At 43.7% G+C, this 24,647-nt stretch overlaps 1 protein-coding gene across 9 annotated transcripts in view; it reads right to left on the reverse strand.

The window, feature by feature from the left end:
- LOC133489503 (supervillin-like) overlaps positions 1 to 20,831 on the reverse strand; it is a 34,308-nt gene extending 13,477 nt beyond the window's left edge. The window contains exons 1-17 of one of the 9 annotated variants that reach the window (XR_009791940.1): positions 16,619 to 16,832; positions 14,516 to 14,579; positions 13,658 to 13,749; positions 13,537 to 13,594; positions 12,638 to 12,786; positions 11,735 to 12,563; positions 9,343 to 10,482; positions 8,399 to 8,572; positions 8,265 to 8,302; positions 7,796 to 7,860; positions 7,584 to 7,720; positions 6,902 to 7,000; positions 4,097 to 4,328; positions 2,285 to 2,753; positions 1,246 to 1,723; positions 519 to 648; positions 281 to 337 (exon numbers count right to left, since the gene is read on the reverse strand). Coding sequence is in view for 8 of the 9 variants with exons in the window: in XM_061798650.1 (XP_061654634.1) it covers positions 281 to 337; positions 519 to 648; positions 1,246 to 1,723; positions 2,285 to 2,753; positions 4,097 to 4,328; positions 6,902 to 7,000; positions 7,584 to 7,720; positions 7,796 to 7,860; positions 8,265 to 8,302; positions 8,399 to 8,572; positions 9,343 to 10,482; positions 11,735 to 12,563; positions 12,638 to 12,786; positions 13,537 to 13,594; positions 13,658 to 13,749; positions 14,516 to 14,579; positions 16,619 to 16,679 (4,272 nt within the window). In the remaining variant the exon portion in view is untranslated. Of the gene's footprint in view, positions 1 to 280; positions 338 to 518; positions 649 to 1,245; positions 1,724 to 2,284; positions 2,754 to 4,096; positions 4,329 to 6,901; positions 7,001 to 7,583; positions 7,721 to 7,795; positions 7,861 to 8,264; positions 8,303 to 8,398; positions 8,573 to 9,342; positions 10,483 to 11,734; positions 12,564 to 12,637; positions 12,787 to 13,536; positions 13,750 to 14,515; positions 14,580 to 15,932; positions 15,997 to 16,618; positions 16,833 to 20,535 lie in introns of those variants that run through there. The other 8 variants (XM_061798650.1, XM_061798648.1, XM_061798651.1 and 5 more) reach the window with 8 other exon arrangements.
- Between the last annotated feature and the right edge of the window lie 3,816 nt (positions 20,832 to 24,647).

A 24,647-nucleotide genomic window follows, 5' to 3' on the forward strand; every position in this document is an offset into this window, starting at 1 on the left:
TTTGTGTTGCCAAGTGTAACTGGCTTCAGGGGCTGAATTTTCCAAAAACTACGGTCCACTTCAACCGCCCATCCTACGTTGTGAAAAAGTGGGAAAAAGTCAGGAAAAGGGCAAGTGAAGTTGTTGACAGTTGCAAAGTTGTCAAAATTGCGTTGGCCTCTGTTCCCCAAATCCATGCCAGTGCTCCACACAGCAGGCAAAGGAGGTGCATTCCAGCTACAAACATGATTGGACAACGCGGCTGCCGCTCAAAGGTGACTGGTTGAGAAGCGGGCCTTACCCACAGCTGCTCTGACATACATACTGCAGAATGTTCGTGGACGACCATCTCTTCCTCCTGAGGGAAGGGACGGGGCAGGGAGGACACGAGGGGTGGTAAGAGAGGGGGCAACATTCTGGGAGGGTTGTCTTGTTCAGGGGGTTTATCATGCCGCAAATTTATAGTGGCAGGAAATATGTAATGTAGTGACAAATGCGTGCTATGAGGTCTTGGTTGTCACGGTGTGTTGATGCTGTACCTTGGTCTGATGTGTCGGCTCCGCCTCCCGCTGCTGAAGCTGCTCAGTGGACACCACCTTTGCCACTTCCTGTTTCTTGTTGATCCGGTTCCTCCAGTCCTCCTTGCCGCTCTGCTTCAGCAAGGCCACTCTGACACAAACGCAAAACACTTTGAAAATATGCGACATGAAGCATTACCTATCGAGGGTAGCGTCTCACAGACAAAAAAAAAAGCCATTACGGTCCATTTGCATCTGGGCCGCGTTTGTGACCAGCCCCCCCTTATAACATTGTCACTCAAGGGTGATAATTCAGGTCACATCACGCACAAGTGAACGAGGAGCGTTGATATCGGGAGGCCGGTGGAGATGAGAAAGTGTGTCATCACGTTTCCCTAGTGAGTGTGGACGCATAGAAGCAAATGGAGCTCAAGTGTCTGATAAAGTCATTCTCAACTGGTGGGTAACAGACAGCAACACTGGACATTCACCCTGACCCAAAATACATTTGAAACATAACCCTAACCTTAATACTAGCCTCTAATACATACCTAAAAATATCCCTAACCAGTAACCCTAAACACAACCCCCAAACAAAGACCTATCTTAAAGTGGGTTCTGATGTGAAACTCTTGGTGACAGGGTGAGACCAATAGAGAAACCTTATTCTAATAGATCACAGGCCCTCAGTCCTCGCATGACGACAATCAGCGCATTTTGAACTACTGTATAACATGCATCACCTCACCTCTCTTTGATGGACATCTGTTTGCTGGACATGCCGTAAGGAAGCCGGTCTGCAGAACCCGTGGAGGACAGCAGATCACCCTGATGGACGCTGAGTCTGTTGTAGTCGTCGCTGTGCTCCAGTAGGAGCGATTGAGACTTGACCAGCACCTGGTGGAAGCCCTGAGGTTTTGGTGGCGTCGGCGGAGGCACCTGGGGGCCCGGATGAATGTAAGGCTTGGGGAGAAGTTCCTGAGGTTTGGCCTGGCTCTGCTGGGGTTGAGTGAACGGTTTGGGATACGTCGGTGGGGACTGGGATGACTGGATGTACACCTGGGGCTTTAGGGGCTCTGCGGGGGTCTGAAGCAGGAAGGGTTTGGGCGGAGATGGGGGAGGCTGGATGACAGGATGGGTCTGCTGGACTACTGACACGTGAGATGTTGTCGTGGAGGACACTTTGGTTATCACAGGTCTCAGTGACGCTGGGCGATCCTGTAGTTCTGAAAACATAATACACAAAATACTGCATGTGTCTGAACCTGTTAAACCATGTCAAAGTCTCTAACCCTTAATGGCTAACCATAACATCAAACGCTAACCCTACCACCTTAGTTATGCATCCATACCTTGGCGAATGGATGCATGAATGTTCAAAATGTTGGCATCTTGTATGGAGCTGATCAGCTTCGGCGGCAGTTACTCTGACCCAGTAACGCTGATTCAAGTGACTGATTACCCTTTTAATAGTAGACGGATCGTAAAACATCGGTGAGATAACCGACGATTAACACTTCTATTGTGTCCTTGGATCCCCAAGTCAACCGCTGATGAGTATGAAGAATTTGACTGACCACGACTAGTCATCTTAAGGATAAAACGTGTTGCTACCTCCATCTCTTTGGGGACAAAGGGATCCACGCGGCACAGCGGAATATAAATGAGATGTGTCTCTCCTCCCCTCCTCTCCTTCACCCCCCTGCTAAGGAAAGTGTGTGCTTGGCGAGCAATGATGCGTGGGAGCACAATGAGGATAATGTCCACACACTGATCTAGTCTCCTACCTGAGAGTCCTTCTTGGCTCCGGGTGCGGCTTTCCTCTTCTGCCTCTTCTTCCAGGTGATGGCTGCCTCCTCCTCCTCCGCCTCCTCCTTCCTCCGCGTTTTCCTCCCTGGTATTTCTGACGGCTCTCAGGCCAGGATGCTCCTCCTCCTGCTGCCAGCGAAGAATGCCGGAAGAGGGGGTCGGAACAAGGAGAATCCCCGGTCGCTCCGAGCTGTCGGGGAGGAGGTCGGGGTGGCCCGTGTCCCCTGCGCTCTGGTTCATGGATAGGTACCGCAATGCCCTCTCCTGGTGGTCCACAGTATTGCCGAACGATTGTTGTTGGGGGGTGGAGCTCCCCTCGTAGGTGATGCTGCTGCAACCAGGCGTCACGGTTACCAAGGTAACAGAGGCTTGGGAGGGGGTGATTGCCACAGAGCGGACCACAGGGGCTGGGAGGGGTTCCAGTTTGACTTGGCTGCTGTGTTTTACCTATGAATAAAATAAATAAATCAATCAATAAATAAAAACAACAAATAAAAAAACTATCATAATTCATAAGTATTGACACAGTATTGAGATGAAAAGCACAGCTTCTTGTCACTCCTTTTCGAATATGGATGATTATGCTTTTTGCTTGCTTGTTTTTGTTTTTAATGGTGTTGTTTTAAAATGTTGCTATCGGCGACGAGACATATGTCATTTGCATGTTCAAAACTTCCATCAATCCATTTTCTGAGCCGCTTCTCCTCACTAGGGTCGCGGGCGTGCTGGAGCCTATCCCAGCTGTCATCGGGCAGGAGGCGGGGTACACCCTGAACTGGTTGCCAGCCAATCGCAGGGCACATAGAAACAAACAACCATTCGCAGTCACAGTCATGCCTGTGGGGAATTTAGAGTCTCCAATTAATGCATGTTTTTGGGATGTGGGAGGAAACCGGAGTGCCCGGAGAAAACTGTTCAAAACATGAAAAAAATAAAATAGTTTGGATCCCTACAACAGGTGAAAAAGTAGAGATTGGACAAAAGTTCTGGGACACCTACGAGATGTAAAAAGTGAAGTTTTGAAAAAAAAGTATTGGGACACTTCCTGGAAGAAATAAATGTGGAGTTTGGGGAAAAGTACTGGGACACAGGAAATGAAAATTTGGAGTTTGGAGAAAAATATTCCTACAACTCCTACAATAGGTAAAAACATGGAGAAAATGTGGGTGTTTGTACAAAAGTATTGGGACACCTACAGTAAGTAAAAAGTGGAGTCTGGACAAAGATATTGGGTCATCTACTGCCACTAACATGCACCATATCCCTAATAGGACACCTCATGCTTGTTATGCACTAAACCAGCAACTCACAGAGGCAACAACGTGAACAAATTTTACGAGAGCAAGTCACATGACAACACTTCTGCTGTGTGTTGTATGACAACTCACGCTCGGCACTTGTTCTGGCTAACAACGAGGCCAGCTCAATCCAAATCGAGACAAGATGCTGTTGATAAAAAGCTCATTCAAGTGCATCCAATCAGCTTCAAGGATCTTACATGTTCTTCCTGCTTGGACTCAAAATGGTCGACTGAGGAGCCGACCGGAGGCTCAGTTACCTGTGAGGACACCAGCTGCTATTTATGGAATATAATATAACATTATGTGCAGTATAAAAGTTAGAGTTAAAAGTTGGCCATATTGGGCTTTTGGGTGAAAACTGCATGAGCGTAAAATGCATTGTAAGCTTTACAGGTCAACGTAATTTGACTTTATTCATCTGAAATTTCACTTCAAAACCCAATGTCCCTACTTTTTGTGAGTCATGTATATAATGTATCGACAAAGTACCTGCTCCACTTCACCCTGGGTAATGGGCTGTGTCTGAAAGCGGGCGAGAGCGCGACGCTGGCGGGAGGTGTCACCCTTCGGCGCCGCTTCGTCCGCGGGATGGGCGAGCCGATTGAAAAGGGCCATCTTTTCGACCAAGCTGAGCGTGGATAGGTCGTCGCCCTCCACTTTGAGGGTTTCATCGTCCTGAGTCTCCTGGACCTTCTCCTGGATACCTGCCGTTGCTTGGATGCTAAAAATGGAGACCACAGTCAAAGTATTTTGCACGAATTGGAAGCTTAACACCAAAAAAAAATGCTTTAAATGTGTTTTCCAAATCTCAAGGAACTAGAAATGCATATTGGTAGACAACCATAGTCTCGCAGTGGGCAGAATCCAGTTACCGCATGTAAAGCTGAACAACAAAACACAAAGAATTATTATTATTTTTAATTAGTCTAATTAAGAAGTGAAACGGGCTTTCAAGAAAGGGATAGAGTTTAAGGTTAGGGCTTCAAACAAGAGCTGGCGTTTCAAATTACAGTTTGAAGCAAAGGTTAGGGTTTCAAACAACAGTTAAGGTTTAAAAGAAGAGCTGAGGTTTCAAGGTAGGGTTTAAAGCCTGGGTCAGCATTGCAAATTATGGTTTCAAGCCAGGAGGGTGAGGGTTTCAAATTTGAGTTTGAAGCGAAGGTTAAGGTTTCAAGTTTGGGTTCAAAGTCACGGTTAGGCTTATAAAAAAGGGTTAGGGTTTCAAATACAAATGTATCCCAATGGATGCAACATCCAGTCGTTTATGATATACTGTATGTCATATAAAGTTGGACATCACAATCATTCGCTGAAAAGTGTGTGAAAAGTGTCGTGAGCTTTTTGGAAGATGGGAACCGTTTGTCTGTTTCTGGTGCCCAATTTCTCACATGTGGAATTTACAACCTTGTAAGAATGCGAAGAATGCTGCTGGCGGAAATGCTGGGGATCATCAATGGTGAACTATTGGGTAAACAGCAGCTTCCTTCCCGTATAAGGTGCACCAAGACCCTCACGAGGGGGAAACTGGGAGGGACCACCAAGGGGCTACACAGAGTGAAATCCTTCATTTAAAAAAATATCAACTCACTAAAAATATTATTTTTATACTATTACTATTATTGCTTACGTGGCAATATTTTCTATAGTACTATCGTAAACACTGGTTACACCAAGAGTTGTTTTTGTTCTTAGGGTTTCAAATAAGGGTTTGAAGCCAAGGTGAGGTTTCTAATTAGTTTTTAAAGCTAGGGTGATATTTTCAAATTTGTGTTTCAAGCTAGAGTTGAGGCGTGTGTGCAGCTTTGGTGGCAGCTTTAGGAACTCCGGGCGAAGTCTTTCTCCATGGCCTCACCGAACTCCTCCCATGCCCGAGTTTTTGCTTCAGCCTCTGCAACATTGCATGGACATCCTCTGGATTGGCAGACTGGGGTGGTGGTTCCCCTTTTTAAGAAGGGGGACCGGAGGGTGTGTTCCAACTACAGGGGGATCACACTCGTCAGCCTCCCTGGTAAGGTCTATTCAGGGGTGCTGGAGAGGAGGGTCCGTCAGGAAGTCGGATCTCAGATTCAGGAGGAGCAGTGTGGTTTTCGTCCTGGCCACGGAACAGTGGAGTCAGAGTTTGGTCCCCATATCCGGCAGTAAGTCGGACTCGTTTCCGGTGAGGGTTGGACTCCGCCAAGGCTGCCCTTTGTCACCGATTCTGTTCATAACTCTTATGGACAGAATTTCAAGGCGCAGCCGAGACGTAGAGGGGGTCCGGTTTGGTGGCCTCAGTATTGCATCTCTTCTTTTTGCAGATGATGTGGTTCTGTTGGGTCCATCAAGCCGTGATCTCCAACTCTCACTGGAGCAGTTCGCAGCCGAGTGTGAAGCGGCTGGGATGAGAATCAGCACCTCCAAATCTGAGAACATGGTCCTCAGTCGGAAAAGGGTGGTGTGTCCTCTCCAGGTCGGGGATGAGATCCTGCCCCAAGTGGAGGAGTTCAAGTATCTCGGGGTCTTGTTCACGAGTGAGGGAAGAATGGAACGGGAGATTGACAGGCGGATCGGTGCAGCGTCTGCAGTGATGCGGACTTTGTATCGATCTGTTGTGGTAAAGAAGGAGCTAAGCTGAAAGGCGAAGCTCTCGATTTACCGGTCGATCTACGTTCCTACCCTCACCTATGGTCACGAGCTGTGGGTCATGACCGAAAGAACAAGATCCCGGATACAAGCGGCCGAAATGAGTTTTCTCCGCAGGGTGTCCGGGCTCTCCCTTAGAGATAGGGTGAGAAGCTCGGTCATCCGGGAGGATCTCAGAGTAGAGCCGCTGTTCCTCCACATCGAGAGGAGCCAGATGAGTTGGCTGGGGCATCTGATTCGGATGCCTGCCGGAAGCCTCCCTGGTGAGGTGTTCCGGGCACATCTCACCGGGAGGAGACCCTGGGGACGACCCAGGACACGCTGGAGAGACTACGTCCTTCGGCTGGCCTGGGAACGACTCTGGATCCCCCGGAAGAGCTGAATGAAGTGGCTGGTGAGAGGGAAGTCTGGGCGTCCCTGCTAAAGCTACTGCCCCAGCGACCCGACCTCGGATAAGCGGTAGAAAATGGATGGATGGAAGCTTGAGTTAGGGTTTCAAGTTAAATTAAGGCTTCAAACAAGGTTATAAGTTAATATCAGGATTTGAAGCCAAAGTGGGGTCTCAAATTGTCGTTTAATGCCAGGGTTGGGGTTCCAAATTAAGGTTTCAAGCAAGAATTATGGTTTTCAAATTAGGGTTTGAAGCCAGTCCTTACTATTGCGTTGCATTACCTGATCGTGGTCACAGTAGTGCTGACAACAGTCGAACTGGTGGTGCTGGTGGTACTGCTGGTTTGGCTTCCCACAGCAAGTGACGACGTAGAAGGCTCACTTAGTAGTGGAGAAAAAAAAATTGATGAAAAAAGATACAGCTGGTGCACAGGCACAGGTGGCAAAAGTATGCACACTATGTACTTAAGTAGCGCGAGTACAGATACTTTTGTGAAAAAGAAAATAGAAGTACTGTTTCAACTACTATATTAGTAAATGTAAAGAACGTTGTACTGAATTTACTTTACAGGGTGATTAAAAAGGTAAAAATGATTTTTTTTTTATGTCAATTATAGTTCTTTTGAAAGCTTGGCACATGAAAAATTAAAAAACTATTCGGCACACAAAATAGTATCGCTATTTTATTCATTTGTATGGAGGGGGAAAAAAATCACTGAAAAAAGGATTTTAAAAAATGATAATTGGCTAAAGATAACAACTGAAAAAATACACTGTCCATGTGTGTGGTTTTTCAGATTAGACCGGAAGATGGTGATTTATAGGCTGCGCAAGACACAGCGCATTTGCCTCGAATTATTCTTTGAGCCGACAACATCAAAAAATGATCTTAAATAAGGCCCTGGATGGGGAATATTTAGTTTCCCACCACTGGTTACAGGGGGTGGATGGTAAATATTCAAACCTGCAGGCATCGACCACCTTCTTGCTGGTGACGGGCTGAGTGTGCGAGCGGTCCTGGACCCTCCTCAGACGACGTTCGACGGCGGCATTTCGAGAGCGAGGCTTGGGAACCCCGCCCTCTGAAGTCTTCTCCAACTCCTAACAAGAGAGGCAATGTCGACTTTCAGATGAAACGTGACATGAAGATGTGTGCATACAGGTTAAATTGGTTACCCTGAAAAGAGAGCGCTTGGCCGCCACGCTCATCTTGGCTCGCTCGTCCAGTTTTTCTTCATCCACTATGAAGTGAGACAGGAAAAAGAACGGGTTTCAAGCCGGGGTTCGTGTTTCAAGTTAGGGTTTCAAATAAGGATTAGGGTCAGATTAGGCTTTCAAACCTGGGTTAGGGTTTCAAACTAGGGTAAGGTTGAAAATTAGGGTTTAAAACCTAGGTTAGGTTTTCAATGAAGGGTTAGATTTTCAAATTAGAGTTTGAAGATAAGAGTCGGCTTCAGAGTTAGGGTTTGCAACCAAGTTTGAGGTCTCAAATTGGGATTTCAAGCCTGGATTAGTTTTAAATTATATTTTCAATTAGGGGTTAGGTTTTCAAATTAAGGATTAAAACTATAGTTAGGTACGGTGGCCGACAGGGGTAAATTTCTGCAACTGCAGAAATGTGGTGCATGGTAAAATTAATTGTCACCTTCAACATCCTGCAGCTGTGCTGAACTGTAATGGCACCTGTGGAAAAAAAACATGAACATCTGTTCAACATCCAGTCACGACTGGAACTCCAGAGGTTTCTCAAAATCTCCTGTGAGGACTTCCTCCTGGCACCTGTCGGTCTCCAGACGTTCCGCAGACGTGATGGGTTGGGTCCGACACCTCTCGGACGTGCGTCCGTCCCCTGGTGTGATGTAGCGGCGGGGCCTCCGAGCCGCCCGGTCAACCCGGGAGTCGGTGCTGCCCACCGTGGGGTCCGCCTCCATCGCTGGGGACTGGTTGCCTTCACTTTAATGGTCAAGGACAAAGAATGAGGTAGAGTAGAAGTTCAGTTGACAATGCAAATATACAGTCGACTAATCGTGGTTAGCGGTTAGCCACACTTAGCATGCAGAGGAAGACAACCAAAATTTTGCACACGCTTTTTGCCACTCATTTTCTCACTTTTTTATATCCGCCTAGGAGAATTTCAATGGTTTATTTCTCTGTTTGTTTCCAACATTGATGACTTTTTTATTTTGATAAAAACATTTTGAAAAAAGGCACGGCAGTAGAAAGCCGGAATTTATACCAGCGAGTATCCTCCAGTTGTTCATGACATCCCTGCGGTGGACAGACAACTATGAATATAACAAATTGGGATGTTAGGGTTTCAAATGATCACCATCACATTGCCACTATCACTACCACAAAACATTTTCTTTCACTTTGTTACCTCCGCTAAGAGGAATTTCATTGGATTATTTGTCGATGTAAATGCAGTGTCAGAAGCTCCAATATGAAACAAAGTTCAATCCAGATTTGATCTCAATTCCACCTTTGATTTTAATTGAAATTCAGGTTAACCTTCAGACACTTATATCCATCAAAGCAGGTTGTCATTTGTTGAGTTTATGCAGGATCTTCTCAGGATCTCGGATCAGGTATTAACATTCCGCCTTGGCGGAGGGCTACACTCTCTGACTGCTCTTGTATGATATGATATGGAGTTTAGTAGCATCCTATTGAAAAGTTAGTCATGCACTGGAACACAATAGAGCCCATGCCGGCGGACCTACAACTCAGGCTTCCTGTTGGCATTTTCCAGGTAAGAATGTCGCAGTTGGGCCACCGACACCCGTGTGTCCAAAGTGCCCATCTCCCCATTAGCCGCCCCTGAGGGGCTGGATGAGGTCTCCCGGGCCTTCTCCATCCGGAAGGTGACGGAATGCTGGCTGATGCCGATGTCCGACATGGAGCGGGTTCGCGTCTTGGGTTTTGGCCCTCCACCTGCCTCTGTGCTTTTGTGCTTGGCCTGAGGTAACGAAGAACCCTTCCGGAGGTAAACAGCCGAATCGCTTCTCTGCAATTCCTGCTGTCTTTGAGACTCAGAGACTTCATATTGCTTAGCCTCCTCCACTCTCTCCAAACTACTTTCTTGTCTTGGCTCATGTTCTTCCTTGGGCTCCTGAGGCTTCCTTAAGGAGTCGTACTGATCCTGTCTTTGAAGCTCTTCCTCAGCACTTCTTCTGGTTTCTTTCTGTAACATGAGTGACTCTGGATGGCTAATGGTTTCTGAGGCATTCTCCCGGTGCACGGGTCCAAACACTTGAGTGTCTTGAGTGTCGTGACCCGAGTGACGGTGCCTGCCTCGCTCTCGGATCTTCTCCATGTTCCTCTCCCGCCTTCGCTCTCTGGGTGCATCCCAGTCTTCCTCGACTCTTCGACTGATCCTCCTCTGTTCCGGGCTGTAGTTCTGCCACTCCATGTTTTCGCTCTGACCTCTGGGAGGATCATCCACCGTCTTTTCTCGCCGACGGATCTCGGACGGCAACACGGCTTTCCGACTCTTCAGCAGACCTTCCGTGTGGACTTCTTCTTTGGAGGCTTGCCTGGCCTCCAACCTCGCCTCTAGCCTTGCCTCCAGTCTCGCCTCCTTGTGGGCGGCGTAGATTTGGTCAGCGCTTACTCGCCTTCGTGGTGGAAACTCTGGGGGACCGGGGAGTTTGGTGGCGGACATGGGTAAATTTTGGTGGTCAACGGCAGGGTAGTACTCTGTAGAAGACTGAGGGTGACCTGGACTGGGTTGAGGTTGAGGAACAGTTCTGTGCTGGCCGGGTTCTGGGCCCTGCGGAAGCGGGTTCTCCTGAGTCCTGTGTCTGACGCTGTGGTGTCTGTCTGTGCTCCACTCAGAAGGCCTCTGTGCACTTACTCTGATTCTTGGGGAAAGGAATAGACAAGGGACGTCAGTAAGCGTGAAAAATACCAGCCTTGGGGGTTTAGCTTGTCAAGCACTTTAATCTTGGTGTAAGGTAAGTAAACTGCAAACTTGTTTGGGGTAGAAACATCTCTAGATCTCCAATGTTTGATTAATGTAATCCATTACATTACCCATGGCAACACAAACGTAAATGTAAGGACGAAGGAATGAGTCAGTTGCAGCAGCCAAACCCACTGAGCCTGAGGTGATAACTTGTGATATGATCAGTAGAAGTTAATGAAGGACTATTTATTCCTTCTTACTGCTTCTTCATCCCTTGACAGCCAGCTGACAAATGTCTGAGCATCACCCTGTGTGTCTGTGTTAATAGTCGCTTTTTGACAGGACGGCAAGGCTGCGGTCAATGTAAAACTGTCATAGATAATTCTTGCCATGATCGTTAACCGTTCTGACAATATAGTCATGACTTATAAGATTCAGTTTGTATCAGAGTGGTAACAGTGACAAGGAGGGGGGGGGGGGGGGGGTATGGGGACCGGGACCAAGGTGTGAAGAGACTCGTTTCTGGGTTGAAAGTTGTTCAACAGTTATTTCCTATATCAACAGAAGCTGATGTAGTGATGCATCCTATTATCGAAAGCAGTGATTCCCTCTGCAAAAAGTGTGGAGTCTACCCTGGTCTGTTGGGGTTGGTGTGGTCTCTGGGGCAGCGCTACCTGTGTGTGTGTGGATGCTGCCTTTCGCTGGCCTTTTCGCAACAGGTTCCTCAGTGCAGAGCGATGTAACTCTACTCACAGTTAGTATGTACAGTATGCATATGTGTATGTTTGTATGTACAGTATGTGTGTGTGAGTGTGTGTGTCTTTGCGTGGCGGTAGGAGGGGTGGGTCTTTTCTTTTTCTGTTGTGTTACTGTAATTTGTTTTATTTTTTTACAAAGCACTTTGTGTTGCATTTTTTATGTATGAAAGGTGCTATACTAATAAAGATTTATTTGATTTGATTTGAAATGCTGGTCTAAAGGAGGGAATCTGTATGAAAACAGAGACAATATCTTTATTGTGGTCTGTGAGAATAAATGCCACCTCTATGTCTATGATAAGCAACTTTTGCAGAGAGTCTGTGAAAGAGGCGACTGTGTGTAACCTCAATGGAAGATTTTGAAACCATGTTTGAGACAAGTGGTCTTTACTCAGAACAACAAAACACCAAGCGAGAGTCCTCCACCCACATGACATTTTGTGAACTCACCCCTGCCTGTTGAGGATGCTCTGTGCCTGCTGCTCAATGAACAAATCCCCAGGTGAGATACCGTAGCGGGTGGATGGCAGCGAGGCCCGACGGCCACTGCGAGGCGAGCTGGGCACCGCTGCGGCACTGTAGTCCCTGCTGAAATTAGGATTCGGCTCTGAATGGGTTGTGTCTATGTGGTAGTGGTGAGTGGGATTTTGCTGATGCTGCTGCTGATGATGCTGGGGTGGAGGCACGTGGTGCTCCTGGGCTCTGGGTCGAGACGCGCGTTCTTGAGCGCCACCTCTCCAGTAGTTTTCCATGTTCATGGCTCTTTCCCGCTCTGAGTATCTCCTGTCTTGTGTAGGGACCGGAGCTTGGTTTGCGTGGACTGGGACTGGTGAATCTGCGGGTGCAGGGTCTGGGTGAGTCGTCATGTAAACCCTGCCCACACCAGCACGGTACGGGCCCCCAGATTCATGATCTGTCGCCTCTGTTTCTAGTTTGTCTCGCCTTCCGGCCAAGTGTCTGTCAGCAGTGGCATCTTGGTCGAGTCGAGCGCGGAAGCGTGGAGCGTAATCAATATCCACTTCCTGGTCTAGGAGGACGCCATACCGCTCCGACAGCTGTCGCCGTCTCTCGGCCTTGTAGCGGGCGATGCGCTCGGCCTTGGAACTCAGACTGGCGGGGTCAGGGGATGCGTAAGCAGGCGTCGATGAGGCAGACAACGTCACAGGGTCGACATACACCAACATCGGCTCCGTGTGGCTGACCCCCCCTCTGGCCTGGCGTTGCGGAGATGTCACTGGTTTCTGGGGAGTGTCCAGTTCCTCTCGACTGAAGCGCTTCACTGCAGTACGGAAAAAGCCAAGACCCTTTGATGTTTCGGTTAACAAAGTCCAGCAAAGTCCAGCGTCATCTTACCCATCACGCAAGGTTCGCAGGGGTCTGAGGCCCGAGTGTACCGAGGCGGGTCCTCCTCAAGCATTCTATTGGCGACCAAGCCGCCAGGCAGCAGGGCTGGTGGAGCATCACTTTCAATTCCTTCCAGACGCCGGGCTATCCTCTCCTTCCTGAGACGTAATGCAAAGGCTTTCGATAGAGTAAAGACATGAAGATGCAGCTAAAGTGGGGGACAGACATATCGATAATCAAGTCGAATTTTGGCATTTTCTCTCACTTCCAATTAAAGTCAGCAAAGGCCGGGATTTAAAGATGCCTTGAAACGATTATCCCGAGTGATTATCCGTTGGTGTGGCACGTGTTAATTGTGATTTTACATCCCTTATCTGCAATGAAAACTGTCAGGCTGAGAGTCATCAATGCTGAACCTTTTTTCGATATCTATGACGGCAAATCTTTGTGTGTAGGCAGCACCGAGTTGGGCCGAGTTCCCTAAAATGGAACAACAGACAATCAGCAAGCAACCTGTTGTCAGACACAAATAAAGGAGCAAAAGGTTGTGTTGAGTGTTTGTGCAACGTGTCTCACAAGCTATTCACCATAATTAAAAAAGGCCACCACAAAATACTGTAGTTACCAGTATGGTAACAGTTCCTTCTTCTACTACGACTCTTTATTTTCTGGAAAGCCTGTGGCAATGCGCTGCCTTTCATCAGGTCAGTCTTGGTACTACGACAGACACCCGGTTTAGAAGATGAGAGACCCTTGGTTGTCGGTGGACATATCATTATGAGTGGGGTCAGTAGTGTTGTTCATTTTTAGAACACCGATTTTTTTTCCTTGTTATGTGTTGGGTCTCTCACATTTTAAAAATCAGTTAAGATACTGGTACGTGTGTAACTCGCTTAAGGAGTCGATACCTGTTCATCTCGAAATCTGCCGGAAGACCTCCTTCGAAGTATTTCGTCAACTCTGAAACTGAATGTTAAAACAGTTTTGAGAAAATGTACAGCTCAAAAAGACAAACAAACGAACGCGCACCCTTTGGAAGTACCACCAGGAGTTTGGCATCCGTATCCGAAACACTCTTGACCAGCGCGGTCTTGTCACGCAGGGAGAAATCACTCTGAAAACTAAAAGTCAAAACATGTGAATGAAAAATAAAAAACGGGAATGAAGAAAAAACTGAATACACACTTAACATCTTAACTTAATTTAACGGGGGTCTTTATTGTAAATGACTGTTAATCAGCTTGTCTTAAAAGTGTGACGCCAGGTGAAGGTGTCACATCAATCAGGATTCAAGTCAAGAACGAAGTCATTGAGTCTTCACACTCCCTATCAACCTGGCACAAAAGGTTCTCTAACTTTGACTAGTTTGTTCATACGAAGCAGCTATTTTTAGCTCAGGATGCATAGTATTAAAAGAGCTTAGCCGCTAGGCATCGACTTGATCTTGTGTTTCCTCTCAAGGGGTATGGGGTTTGCTTAAAGAAGCAGGCGTCAGTGTAAACATGACGCAAAAGAAGCTTTGTGGAATTATGGCTTCAATGCTATGCAGATTTTGTGTGTGTGTGTTTGGGGATTAGCTGTTCCAGACATCTGCAGCATTGCATGCTGACTAAGCATGACAATGTAAAGCTGTCAATGCTAACATATGTCTGTCGTGGTGACAAAGCATGAAGTTTAAAAATAATGGTGAGCTGTTGTTAGCTGATTAACTAAAATGCTATCATTATGCTATGGGGTTGTCTGTATAGTCATTTCACTCAACTGGTGCACCTTTGTTTGCTCAAGGTTTGGCGAGTTGCATTCAAATCATAAATAATGGAACGCTGTCAGTATTTTTTATTACGTGAAGCCTAGTTGCTGTCCTTGGCCCTATCTCCGGGTCCTTACCTTAAGGCTTCTGTTGGCAATGATGTCGAGGTGCAAAGTTTGCCCAGAGCTTCCGATCCAAATCCTGCCAGGACACAAGACTCAGTCAAGACCATAAAACAGTGCTCGCATTTTAAATTGGTTCAATAGTGCCAACCAGAATGTTTGAAAATTCTGCCCCACAGAACCGGTTTCCCTCAGCAATATGAAATTTAACAGCAAGGTCTATCATGAGTATAGGCTCATGATAAAGTCCCAAAAGGCCATGCCTGAAAAGACAGTCAGCCATCTTTGTTGGAAGCGGCCATTTTAGGCTCATTTTAGCAATTTTCAGGGGTCCGTCATTTAGTTTAGTAAATTGCTGCCCCTGGTTGGTTTAAAATACCTCGAAAAAGAAACAATCGTGTTATAAATCTATAGCTTTTTGTAATGCATAAGGATAGTTCCTTCAAACGATGAAGACCATGTCGAAAGTGACATGGGAGTCAATCAAATGTGTCCAAGCATGAATTCCTCGCAGGTCGCTTTGCAACATGATACAACGGTCATGCCGCAAACTGTCAAGACGGAGGATTAAATAACGGTTGCCGTTATAGCACTGATTATAAGACAGAAGTCACAACAAACAACAGCTTTCAAGAATAACGTTTGATGTCGATGTTTTGTTTGGTTTATTAGTGCGTCAGTCGCTCAACATGCTGTCCGTAGCAACTCCCACAACAAGCACAGCAGTCTGTTGTAAAGTTGTTTCTCTTTTTGTCCCAGACAGATTGCATTACCGCTCCAGACCCCACCAGAACAAATTTGGGTCTATTTTTTGGCCTCACTGAAGCTACGGCAGGACACAAGCAGACAAAAAAATGATATGATCTTTGATTGCCAAAACTTATCGTGTATGCTTTTCGCATGCCAGACTTGTGCAATGTGTGCGCGATCCACTCGGAAAGCCCCGTGCAAGTCAAGTCAGTTCAGCTTTCCTGCACGCTGCCAACGAACTGAGGAAGCTCAGAGCCACCAGAGGAAAGCTAAGCCGGCGACGGTTTTCTATTAATATTCTCTGCAGAAAAATACATTTGCAGAGGGGGAAAAAAAGGTCATAATACATGCGGTGTGTCATGACTGACGTATAGACCGACTTGCGAGAGTAACGTGAGTCAAAAAGGAACGATAGTTTGTCCACTCCTAATCCTTTTTTTAGGGCTGAAAGCGAAACATCTGCAGAAAAGAAGACACCTGGTCACCTTCAGGCCTTACCTGAAAACAAGGTTTAGAGCACTGGGATGTTATGTAAAGATATCAATATTTGACGCCAGCCTACCGATACTGTACCATGATACGATACAACACAATATTGATACTTTGTGCTAATGCTTTTTTAGGTCTCATAACAATGACACATCCACAGAAAAGAGGACAACTGGTCGCCACCAGGCCTTACCTGAAAACAAGGTTTCGAGCACTGGGGTCTCGTGTAAAAATATCAACATTTGACACTTGTCTGTCACTTCTGTACCACGATACGATACAACACTGTATCAATATTTTCCACTGATGCAAATTTAGGTCCCAATTGATTACACGTCCACGGAAAAGAGGTCACCTGGTTACCACCAGGCCATACCTGAAAACAAGGTTTTGAGATACTGAGATATTCCGTAAAAATATTAACATTTGACGGAGCGATACTGTACCACAATAATGATACAACACTGTTATCGATAGTTTGTCCCACCGCTTATGCTTTTTTAGGTCCGAAAACAAGGACACATTCGCGGAAAAGAGTATACCTGGTCACCAACCACCAGGCCTTACATGAAAAGAAGTTTTCAAGCAGTGGGACATTGCATAATAACATCAACATTTGAAGCTAGCCTACCGATACAGTTCCATGATACAATACAACATCGTTATTGATAGTTTGTACCATGCCTAATGCTTTTTTAAGTCCAAAAACAAGGACACATCTGCGGAAAAGAGGACATCTAGTCACCTCCAGTCCTAAAGTATCGAGCGCAGGAATACTTTGTACAAATACTGCACCACAATAGGACTCTCTAACTCTTTATCAACATTTTTTGCTAATGCTAATTTTGGTTGGGACTCCTGGTCCCCACCAGGCCTTACCTGTGTCACAGTGCTGCACATGGTTGACATGGTAACCGGAGATCCAAGGGTTTCGGAACATGTTTAGCGCCGAGGATGACGGACAGCGGGAGGTGAGAAGTCACTAACCGGCACCCGAGCGGTCGCACCGCCACAACCGCCACCACCACCCGCCAACGACACCACCCGGCCACACGGACTGGTCGCAATGTCACCCGAGTCGCAGAACGACAGCGCAGCGGGACGCTAAAGCTGCTCAGCGGCCTAATCAGATTACAGTCAGAAATTAGCCGTGATGATCAAAACAGCGGGACAGGGGATTGGACGCGGGATTGGGGCAGGTGGTGGTGGGGGTGAAGGGGGCGGGTGTGCGGGGTTGTATGGTGTTTCCCGGTACACCAACTGAAGGTGAAGCTTCATGCATGTCAATTAGCATTAGCAAGCTAGCACATTTGTGCCGTAATCCTGTCTAGGATCGTGTGATAAAAGGTGTTTACTTCCAGGCTTTCACTGACTGGTGGCTATTAGGTATCCTTCATTGTTCCTTAATGTTTTTCTCATTTCAAATGGCATTTCAAATGGAGGTCTGAAAAATGACAAATAGCCCATCTTTTTTCAATACAACATTACTATTTTGTCTCATGCCCAAGTATTCAGTTTTGTATTAATTACAACTAATTTCAGTTTGGCTTGCTCTTATCCCGGTACGAACAATACATGGATAGTTAAAATAAACAAAAATACATTCAATAAAGTCTTAAAACAAATTTACAAGACTGCATATAGCCTGAAATGGAGGGCAAATTCAATTTTATTGTTAAAAATGCTAAATAATGTTTTCAATTATATTTTTAATCTCAAATATTTATATTGTAGTTATATATTTATTTATACATATATACCTCGTTCATTTTGTATATTTATCCAAATAATTACCATTAATGAATTCAAATGTGGCGGCATGGTGGGCGACTGGTTGAAGCGTCTGCCTCACAGTTTTTAGGACCGGGGTTCAATCCCCGGCCTCGGATAGGCTCAGATAGCTGGGATAGGCTCCAGCACTCCCACGACTCTTGTGAGGATAAGCGGATCAGAAAATGGATGGATGGATGAATTAAAATGTTTTGTTATTGTTAAAAGTATTCAAATGAAACCAAATATATTTGTACATCTATTTACACATTTATGCACTTGTGCATTCATCCAAATTGTTATTATTATTATCATTATTATATGTGCCCTGCGATTGGCTGGCGACCAGTTCAGGGTGTACCCCACCTCTCGCCCAGAGTCAGCTGTCACATCTAGATGTGTTCAACAACTCAGGACAGAGCACCTTTTGTTTCAACCCACCCACTTTGCAAGTCAGCAAAAGCAGTGGAACATGTGACTGATGGGTGTTTTTAGTTGCCTTTTAGACTGATTGCTTAAACACTGAGAGGGACTCATGATGATGACGCATACAGTACACTACACTACATTATAGTATTCTGCAGACTAATGTTGTATAATTTCTGGAAAAAAAAACATCGTTCTTTTGAGAAAATGTTCAGACCAAATTTGTATATTTTTAATCCCCCCCCCCCCCCACAGATATGATTTTTCTTTTTGCATATATGCAAAACATCATGTATAATGTACATGTGTTGCAGTACAAAAGGTAGCCTGGTGTCAAATCACACTGTTGACTCTGATGCTTTTTGTCACCTTCTCTCTCGCTCTCACATTCACACACACGCACACAAACACGCACACAACACCCGGCTCTCCCCTAATAAGGCAACATGTGTTGTGAGTGGCTGCTGCGAGGAGGTCACCCTGTCCACCAGCCGAGGCTTGTGTTTACAAGACGGCAGCCGGCCCTGTAGTGTCACCTCCCCACCCCAAGTCCCCCTCACCCCACTATTTCTTAATCTTCCTCTGTGCCCGTGCATGTTATTGCTCAAACCATATTATGTTATGATGTTGCATTATGTTGTTATGATCGTTGGAACAAGGCGTTATCGCTTGTGGGGAAGTATCAAATATATAAGCTCGAATTCCTGCTCCTCATCATCATCATCATCATCATCATTACGGCGGAGGCCAGATGTGCTGCCTTGCGTTAAATGCCTGACAGTAGACACCGAGGGCAGACCATACTTGTCTTTGAGCGTAACATCAAACTGCTAGCAGTAAATTTGCCCATAAATTAAAGATTTTCATATCAACAAAAATAATATTTACACTGATTTGAAATAAAAACTCACAGCTTTTTTCTTTTGCTTTTCTTTTGTAAATATATAATAATATACAGTATGAGAGGTTAAATATTTTCTTTTTAGGAAAGTGCAACATCAGGCTGCTAGCACTCAATTCTCCAATGAATGAAAGGTTTTCAAATAACAAAATTATGTATCTCAAAATAGAAATGTTATGTTTACTAATATAGAACAGCTTCAATCTTTTCAAGAAAGTGCAATATCAGACTTGTCTTAGTAAATTATCCAATGAATGAAAGATTCATAAATAAACAAAATGTGTACAATAAATATGAAATCAAATTCCTAGCAGTAAATTTTCCAATTATTGAAATATTCAACAATATAATGTATACAATCAAATACAAATTAAATATGCAACTGCAATAATGTTTTTCATTTTCAGAATGTGCAAGAGTAATGGTTTGTCTTCTTTTTGAACCATGCAGACAACAACAACAGTTTGGACAATGTGACTTATGATGCTCTAAAAAAACTAATAATGGCATTGAAGAGACATTGAGAGACTATTTAAATGTTAGCCTTAGCGTTAGCACTGAGCTATCTTTTTGTTTGTTTTGTTTTGTTTGGGCTTTACTGATATTCACGTTGGCATGATGCCATTTCATATAATTTTACAAGTTTGACGTGCTTCCTGAAGCATATCGCAGGCCACGACGTCCACGAGCCAGAGACTGAGCGACACTGTGTTTGTTTACAGAGTAGATACGTACAACACTAATTGCAAAAGTAAACTTATCCGCTGTTGACATAAACTCAGCGACATCACGAGCCATACTGATATAGTAGATATTGTACTTTGCATATTTTTAACAAAATGCAGTTAAAAAATGCAAAATGCAGTTTATATTTCAGCAAAAAATGTTTTATGAATTAAACAAAAAAAGTCATATTTCTGTGAAAAATAGTAAAAGAAAACATTAATTTAAGGGGGAAAAATGTTTATATTTTGGGGGGGAAAGTTGTATATTTATTTATTTATTTATTTATTTATTTATAATATTTATTTATTTATATTTGTCATATTATAGAGCAAAAAGTAGATTTTTTTTTAGTCCCCCCGTCCAAAAAACATTTTTAGGGGGAAAAACTTGAAAAGTTGTAATATATTAGTAGTATATTTTTCAGAATTTTGTTTTACATTTTCACAAATAAAGTAGCACGTTTTAAAAATAAAGCAGGGAATTGTCAGAAAAATTAAATAAATTGTCATTTTTTTTCTTCAATTGTATTTTTTTGAGGAAAAAAAACTTAACAGGTAACAAAGTACATTTTCAACAGTAAGGCTGTATAATGTGAAAAATATTGTCTATTTTGAAAAAAAGGTTGTCAATTTTTCAAGAATAAACTTATTTTAAAGTATCAGAATTATTTTTTACACTTATGTTTTGAGAAATTCAGTTGAGTTCAGTTTGAGAATTATATTTTGAGAACAAAACAAAAAAAAAATCTGCTTTTTGAGAATAAAGTTACAGATTTTCCGGGTGGGGTTAATTGATAGCTTCAGAAAGAAAAGTCATATATTTTTCGAGAATTAAGTTATATATATTTGGATAAAAATGTTGCGTACAATATTTTGGAGCAAACTGTCCATCCACGACTTGATCCTAAATCTGTCCCATCTTTTGCCCTGAAATGTCATCAAAGTAAGGACGGACGGGCTGGTACAGTACTCACGTGTATCCTGCAGGATCTAGATCAGGGCTAGCTGCTTCCTTCTTCAGGTGCTGCAGGTGTGAACAGGTAAAGCCAAAAAACAAAACAAAACCAAAACTATACAAAAAATATAAATACACATAAATGCAGTAGCTTTGCTTTGTGTCGTCTGGGGGGGGGGGGGTCCCCCGCAAAGATGATCAAATTATTCCATAAAGTCCACACTTTTCCTTACGCAATTATCATTCGAGACCGAGTGGGAGAGGTGACCCGCCGGCAGGGAGGGTCGCTCGGCGCGCTCGGTAAACCTACCTCACGCCCCACCATGTATGGGCTCAACGCTCGACTGGCGTCTGCCATAAATAGCCGGGAGGGGCCCGGTCCGACCACCGGCCAATCGGCTGCTTGCCCGCGTGAGGGTCCCGACACCCGCGGGCAGGCCCACCCGCCTTCTAAATCACACGGCGGGGGATCCACCCGACAGAAAGGGATTAAGTCAAATCTGAGGCACATTGTTGGGATTGCAACAGGAGGGAAATCAACGGTGGGATTAAAGACACACTCAGTAATTGTGCACATACACGATTAAACGCTAAGGTGGTTAAAGGTCCATTACGAAGCGACATGCGAGTGCATTTACTAACTTTGAACTCACACCTGCATGAAATTCATATGCACACCAGGTTACATGCAGTAAAGTAGCTAAAATAGTTGGTTTTCGAGCTCCGTTAGTCCTTTGTCGCCATCACCTGGTGATAAGGCCTCACACCAGTTAATTGAGTATATATTTTTTTCCTTTTTGAACATTTTAGATAGTATCTGTATTTTAGTTATGATTAATAATAAATTTATCGCAAGTTTATTAAAATGCGTGAGTTGATTGGTATTCAAGTGTCTTTTGAAACATCTCAATCGCACACAATTTTTCCTTTGTATATTTTTTTTTTTTCAAAAAGTCATTAAATAAAACGTAATATTTTCCAAAAGTAAAAACAAAAGTTTAAAAATCAAAAAACAATATAAAATTAAACTTTTTTTTTCCATTCCAAAATTTCAACTCACAACCTCACATCAAGACCAAGTGAATATATGATTGTTGTCCTTTTCCCTCCCTAACCCATATGGATGCCGCCCCCCCCCCCCCCCCACCCATCCCACCCCCCCAAAAAAAATTCCACCATTAATGTTATAGGTCACATTAATAGTGGACAGTTTTTGAAATGAATCTTGGTCTTATTTTTTTACATCACAAAAACCTGGCATTTGAACAGGGGTGTGTAGACTTTCTATAGCACTCTACACTGGCCCCAGATGTTCAAAGCAACTTCAAATAAAAAAATAGCAAATCAGTTTACATTTATGAAATGAAATCTATGAAGTCAATTGAAAAATGTTGGGGGGGAAAAAAAACATCTAACTACTTTGTAACAGGCTACTTCCTGCGCCAAAGCATTCAGAGGAGAGAGGAGATGGCCACCCTCCAAACGCTGCCGCCGCTGCCAACTCACTAGCGCCCGCAAAATGTGCCAACTCTTCCAACATTTTGATGGCACTCGAGTGGAGCGCAGCGGGACGCCGTCATCTGACTGGACCTGGCTGGACTCCGCCGACCCGCTAATTAGTCTGATGTGATGGACAAAAAGCTTCAACAAAGCACAATTGGATATGAAGGAGTAGAAGTAGAAGAAGAGGAAGTAGAAATTTCCTTTGGGAGATGAGTTTGTATGACGGGGAGAGCCGTGACACATTGCCAGAAATCTGTTTGGATGATTCCCAGATTTTTGGGTAATCCCCTGAAATCGTCATTTTGCAATAAAAAATCTGTTTGTTTTTTTAAACCATAAGAAATTGGATAAAAGGGTCATGTTTCATGAAGAAAATAAATAAATGCTTTGCCAAAAGTATTCACTCACCTGCCTTGACTCACATATGAATTTAAGTGACATCCCATTCCATCCCAGATTTTAGATAATTTTTGTAATTATATATATTTTTAAAAGTAGGTTTGTTTAGTTTTTTTGAAAAAAGTTTTATATTTTTGGGAAGAGGTTGAATTTGTTTTAGAAAAAAGGCGTGTATATTTGAGGAACAATATTTTGTAAAAAAAAAGTTGTATATTTTTAATAAAGTTCAGTTTCATAATAAAGTTATGTATATTCCAACAAAAAAAAGTTGTACATTTTAGTTGTTGTTGTGACTTAGTTCCGAATAAACTTATCTCAAATCATCTTTCCCCATTGAAATTAAGGGACATGCCAGAATTTTTATTTTTTTTTAATAAGGAAAAATGGTACTCTATAATATTGTACTTTATAAAAACTCAGGTTGATAAAAGAATTAAATAGAATGTAAAGCATTAAACAGTTTGTGCCTCATGAACTAATGTCTCATCCATCAGTGTGCTGCGCCTTCTGGTGTGCTCGGTTTGGCCACCGGGTGGCACTATTGTATAGTACAGTAATGCAGACAAACGAAGAAGAAAAGACTACCACTACTACTTCTTTTTCTGCTACTGTTCTACCACTCAGTAAATTGCTTTATTATCAGACATTTTTTTGTCAATGGTTATGGATACATGCCTGTGAGTAATGTTATATTAGATGTCTATATGTGTTGTTCCACCATTTGCGTTCAAATATCCGTTTTAAAGGTTTCTAAAACCGCGACTGTCCATGCTAACGGTTAGCACGTCAATGTCGTTTCCCATTAATTTGATCGTTGTTTGTTAGCATTAAGCTAGCTGAAATTCTCTTTATTTTATCCTTAGTTTGACCATAAACTTCAACTCGGAGTGGCATTAAACAGCTTGAAACCTCTTTTTTTAATTAAATGTTCACCATTTGTTAAAGTGGTGCTTATTGTGAAGTGAGATGAACTGAGTTTTACTGCAACCGAGCCCTCCTATCTCAAGTTTGCGCTCGTAAGTCAAAGCAAAGATTCGACCGAATGATGGCTCGTATCTCGAACACCTCGTAAATCAGGTCACTCGCATCTCAAGGCACCACTGTATTTTTTTAAAATACAAATAAAATTATCAAGAAATGTTTTTAAAAATAATTTTGAGGAAAAAAGTCACATTTTCTACCTTAAAGACAGACATTTGAGGAAAAAGGTTCAATATTTTTGAGAAAACGTGTATTTGCCCAATTTTAATAACTGATACACTGGTTTTCTCTGACCTGAGGTTTGAGGCAGATCTTTAATTTCCGGTGTAATTAGATCCCGTTTCAACTGGTAGCCCACTTTTGAGACCGTTTTTAAGTTAGATAAAATATCATGTTTGGTTTTCATTTGGAGGAAAAATCTAGAATACACCGACCACGGCTGGTGCCACATTTTCCTCACAACCACGCCAACAAATTTTTTTGAAGATGGACTAGTCGATTGCATGTGAAAGAAGGGGGGAAGCTGCTGAAACGAAAATGGTAGATGAAACATTTGTATGTGTTTTTAAGCATATGAATTAAAACTATCCATCCATCCATTTTCAACACCGCTTATCCTGGTTAGGGTCGCGGGACGCTGGAGCCTATCCCAGCTGACTTCGGGCGAAAGGCGGACTACATCCTGCACTGGTCGGCAGTCAGTCGCAGGGTACATATAGACACAGACGACCATTCGCACTCACATTCACACCGTCACTGAGTGGGAACTGAACACACGCTGCCTGCACCAAAGTCAGGCGAGTGTACCATTACATGAATTAAAACTAAAAGAATAATTTTATCAAGGAAACATTTATTAATCCGTTTTTATAAGACATTTGGGCACCTCTGGAAATCCTGTCTTTAAAAAGGAAATATGCAAATTCAGCAATTTTGACTATGAAATCATTATTTGATTCAAAATGAAAATCAATATTAAAACACAGACCAGAGAACTAAAAATGAAGAGAATTTTATTTAATAGTTTCTTCTTTTTTTTTACAATTCATGCCTCCGGATCTCATCCATGATGCAAAGCAAGTTCTTGCAATGCCATGACATCGTTGCCATTGTCATTTTGGCCTGAGAAAAATAATTGTGGGTAGTCTCGTGTGTAATACATATCAAAGCCCAATTGATGACAAAAGGGAGGCATTTCCATGCAAAGAGTTTATTTGTGAATGAGACTGCAGTATCATACAACAGTAG

This window comes from Phyllopteryx taeniolatus, chromosome 14 (genome assembly GCF_024500385.1).
Source record: "Phyllopteryx taeniolatus isolate TA_2022b chromosome 14, UOR_Ptae_1.2, whole genome shotgun sequence".
Classification (NCBI taxonomy): Eukaryota; Metazoa; Chordata; class Actinopteri; order Syngnathiformes; family Syngnathidae; genus Phyllopteryx; species Phyllopteryx taeniolatus.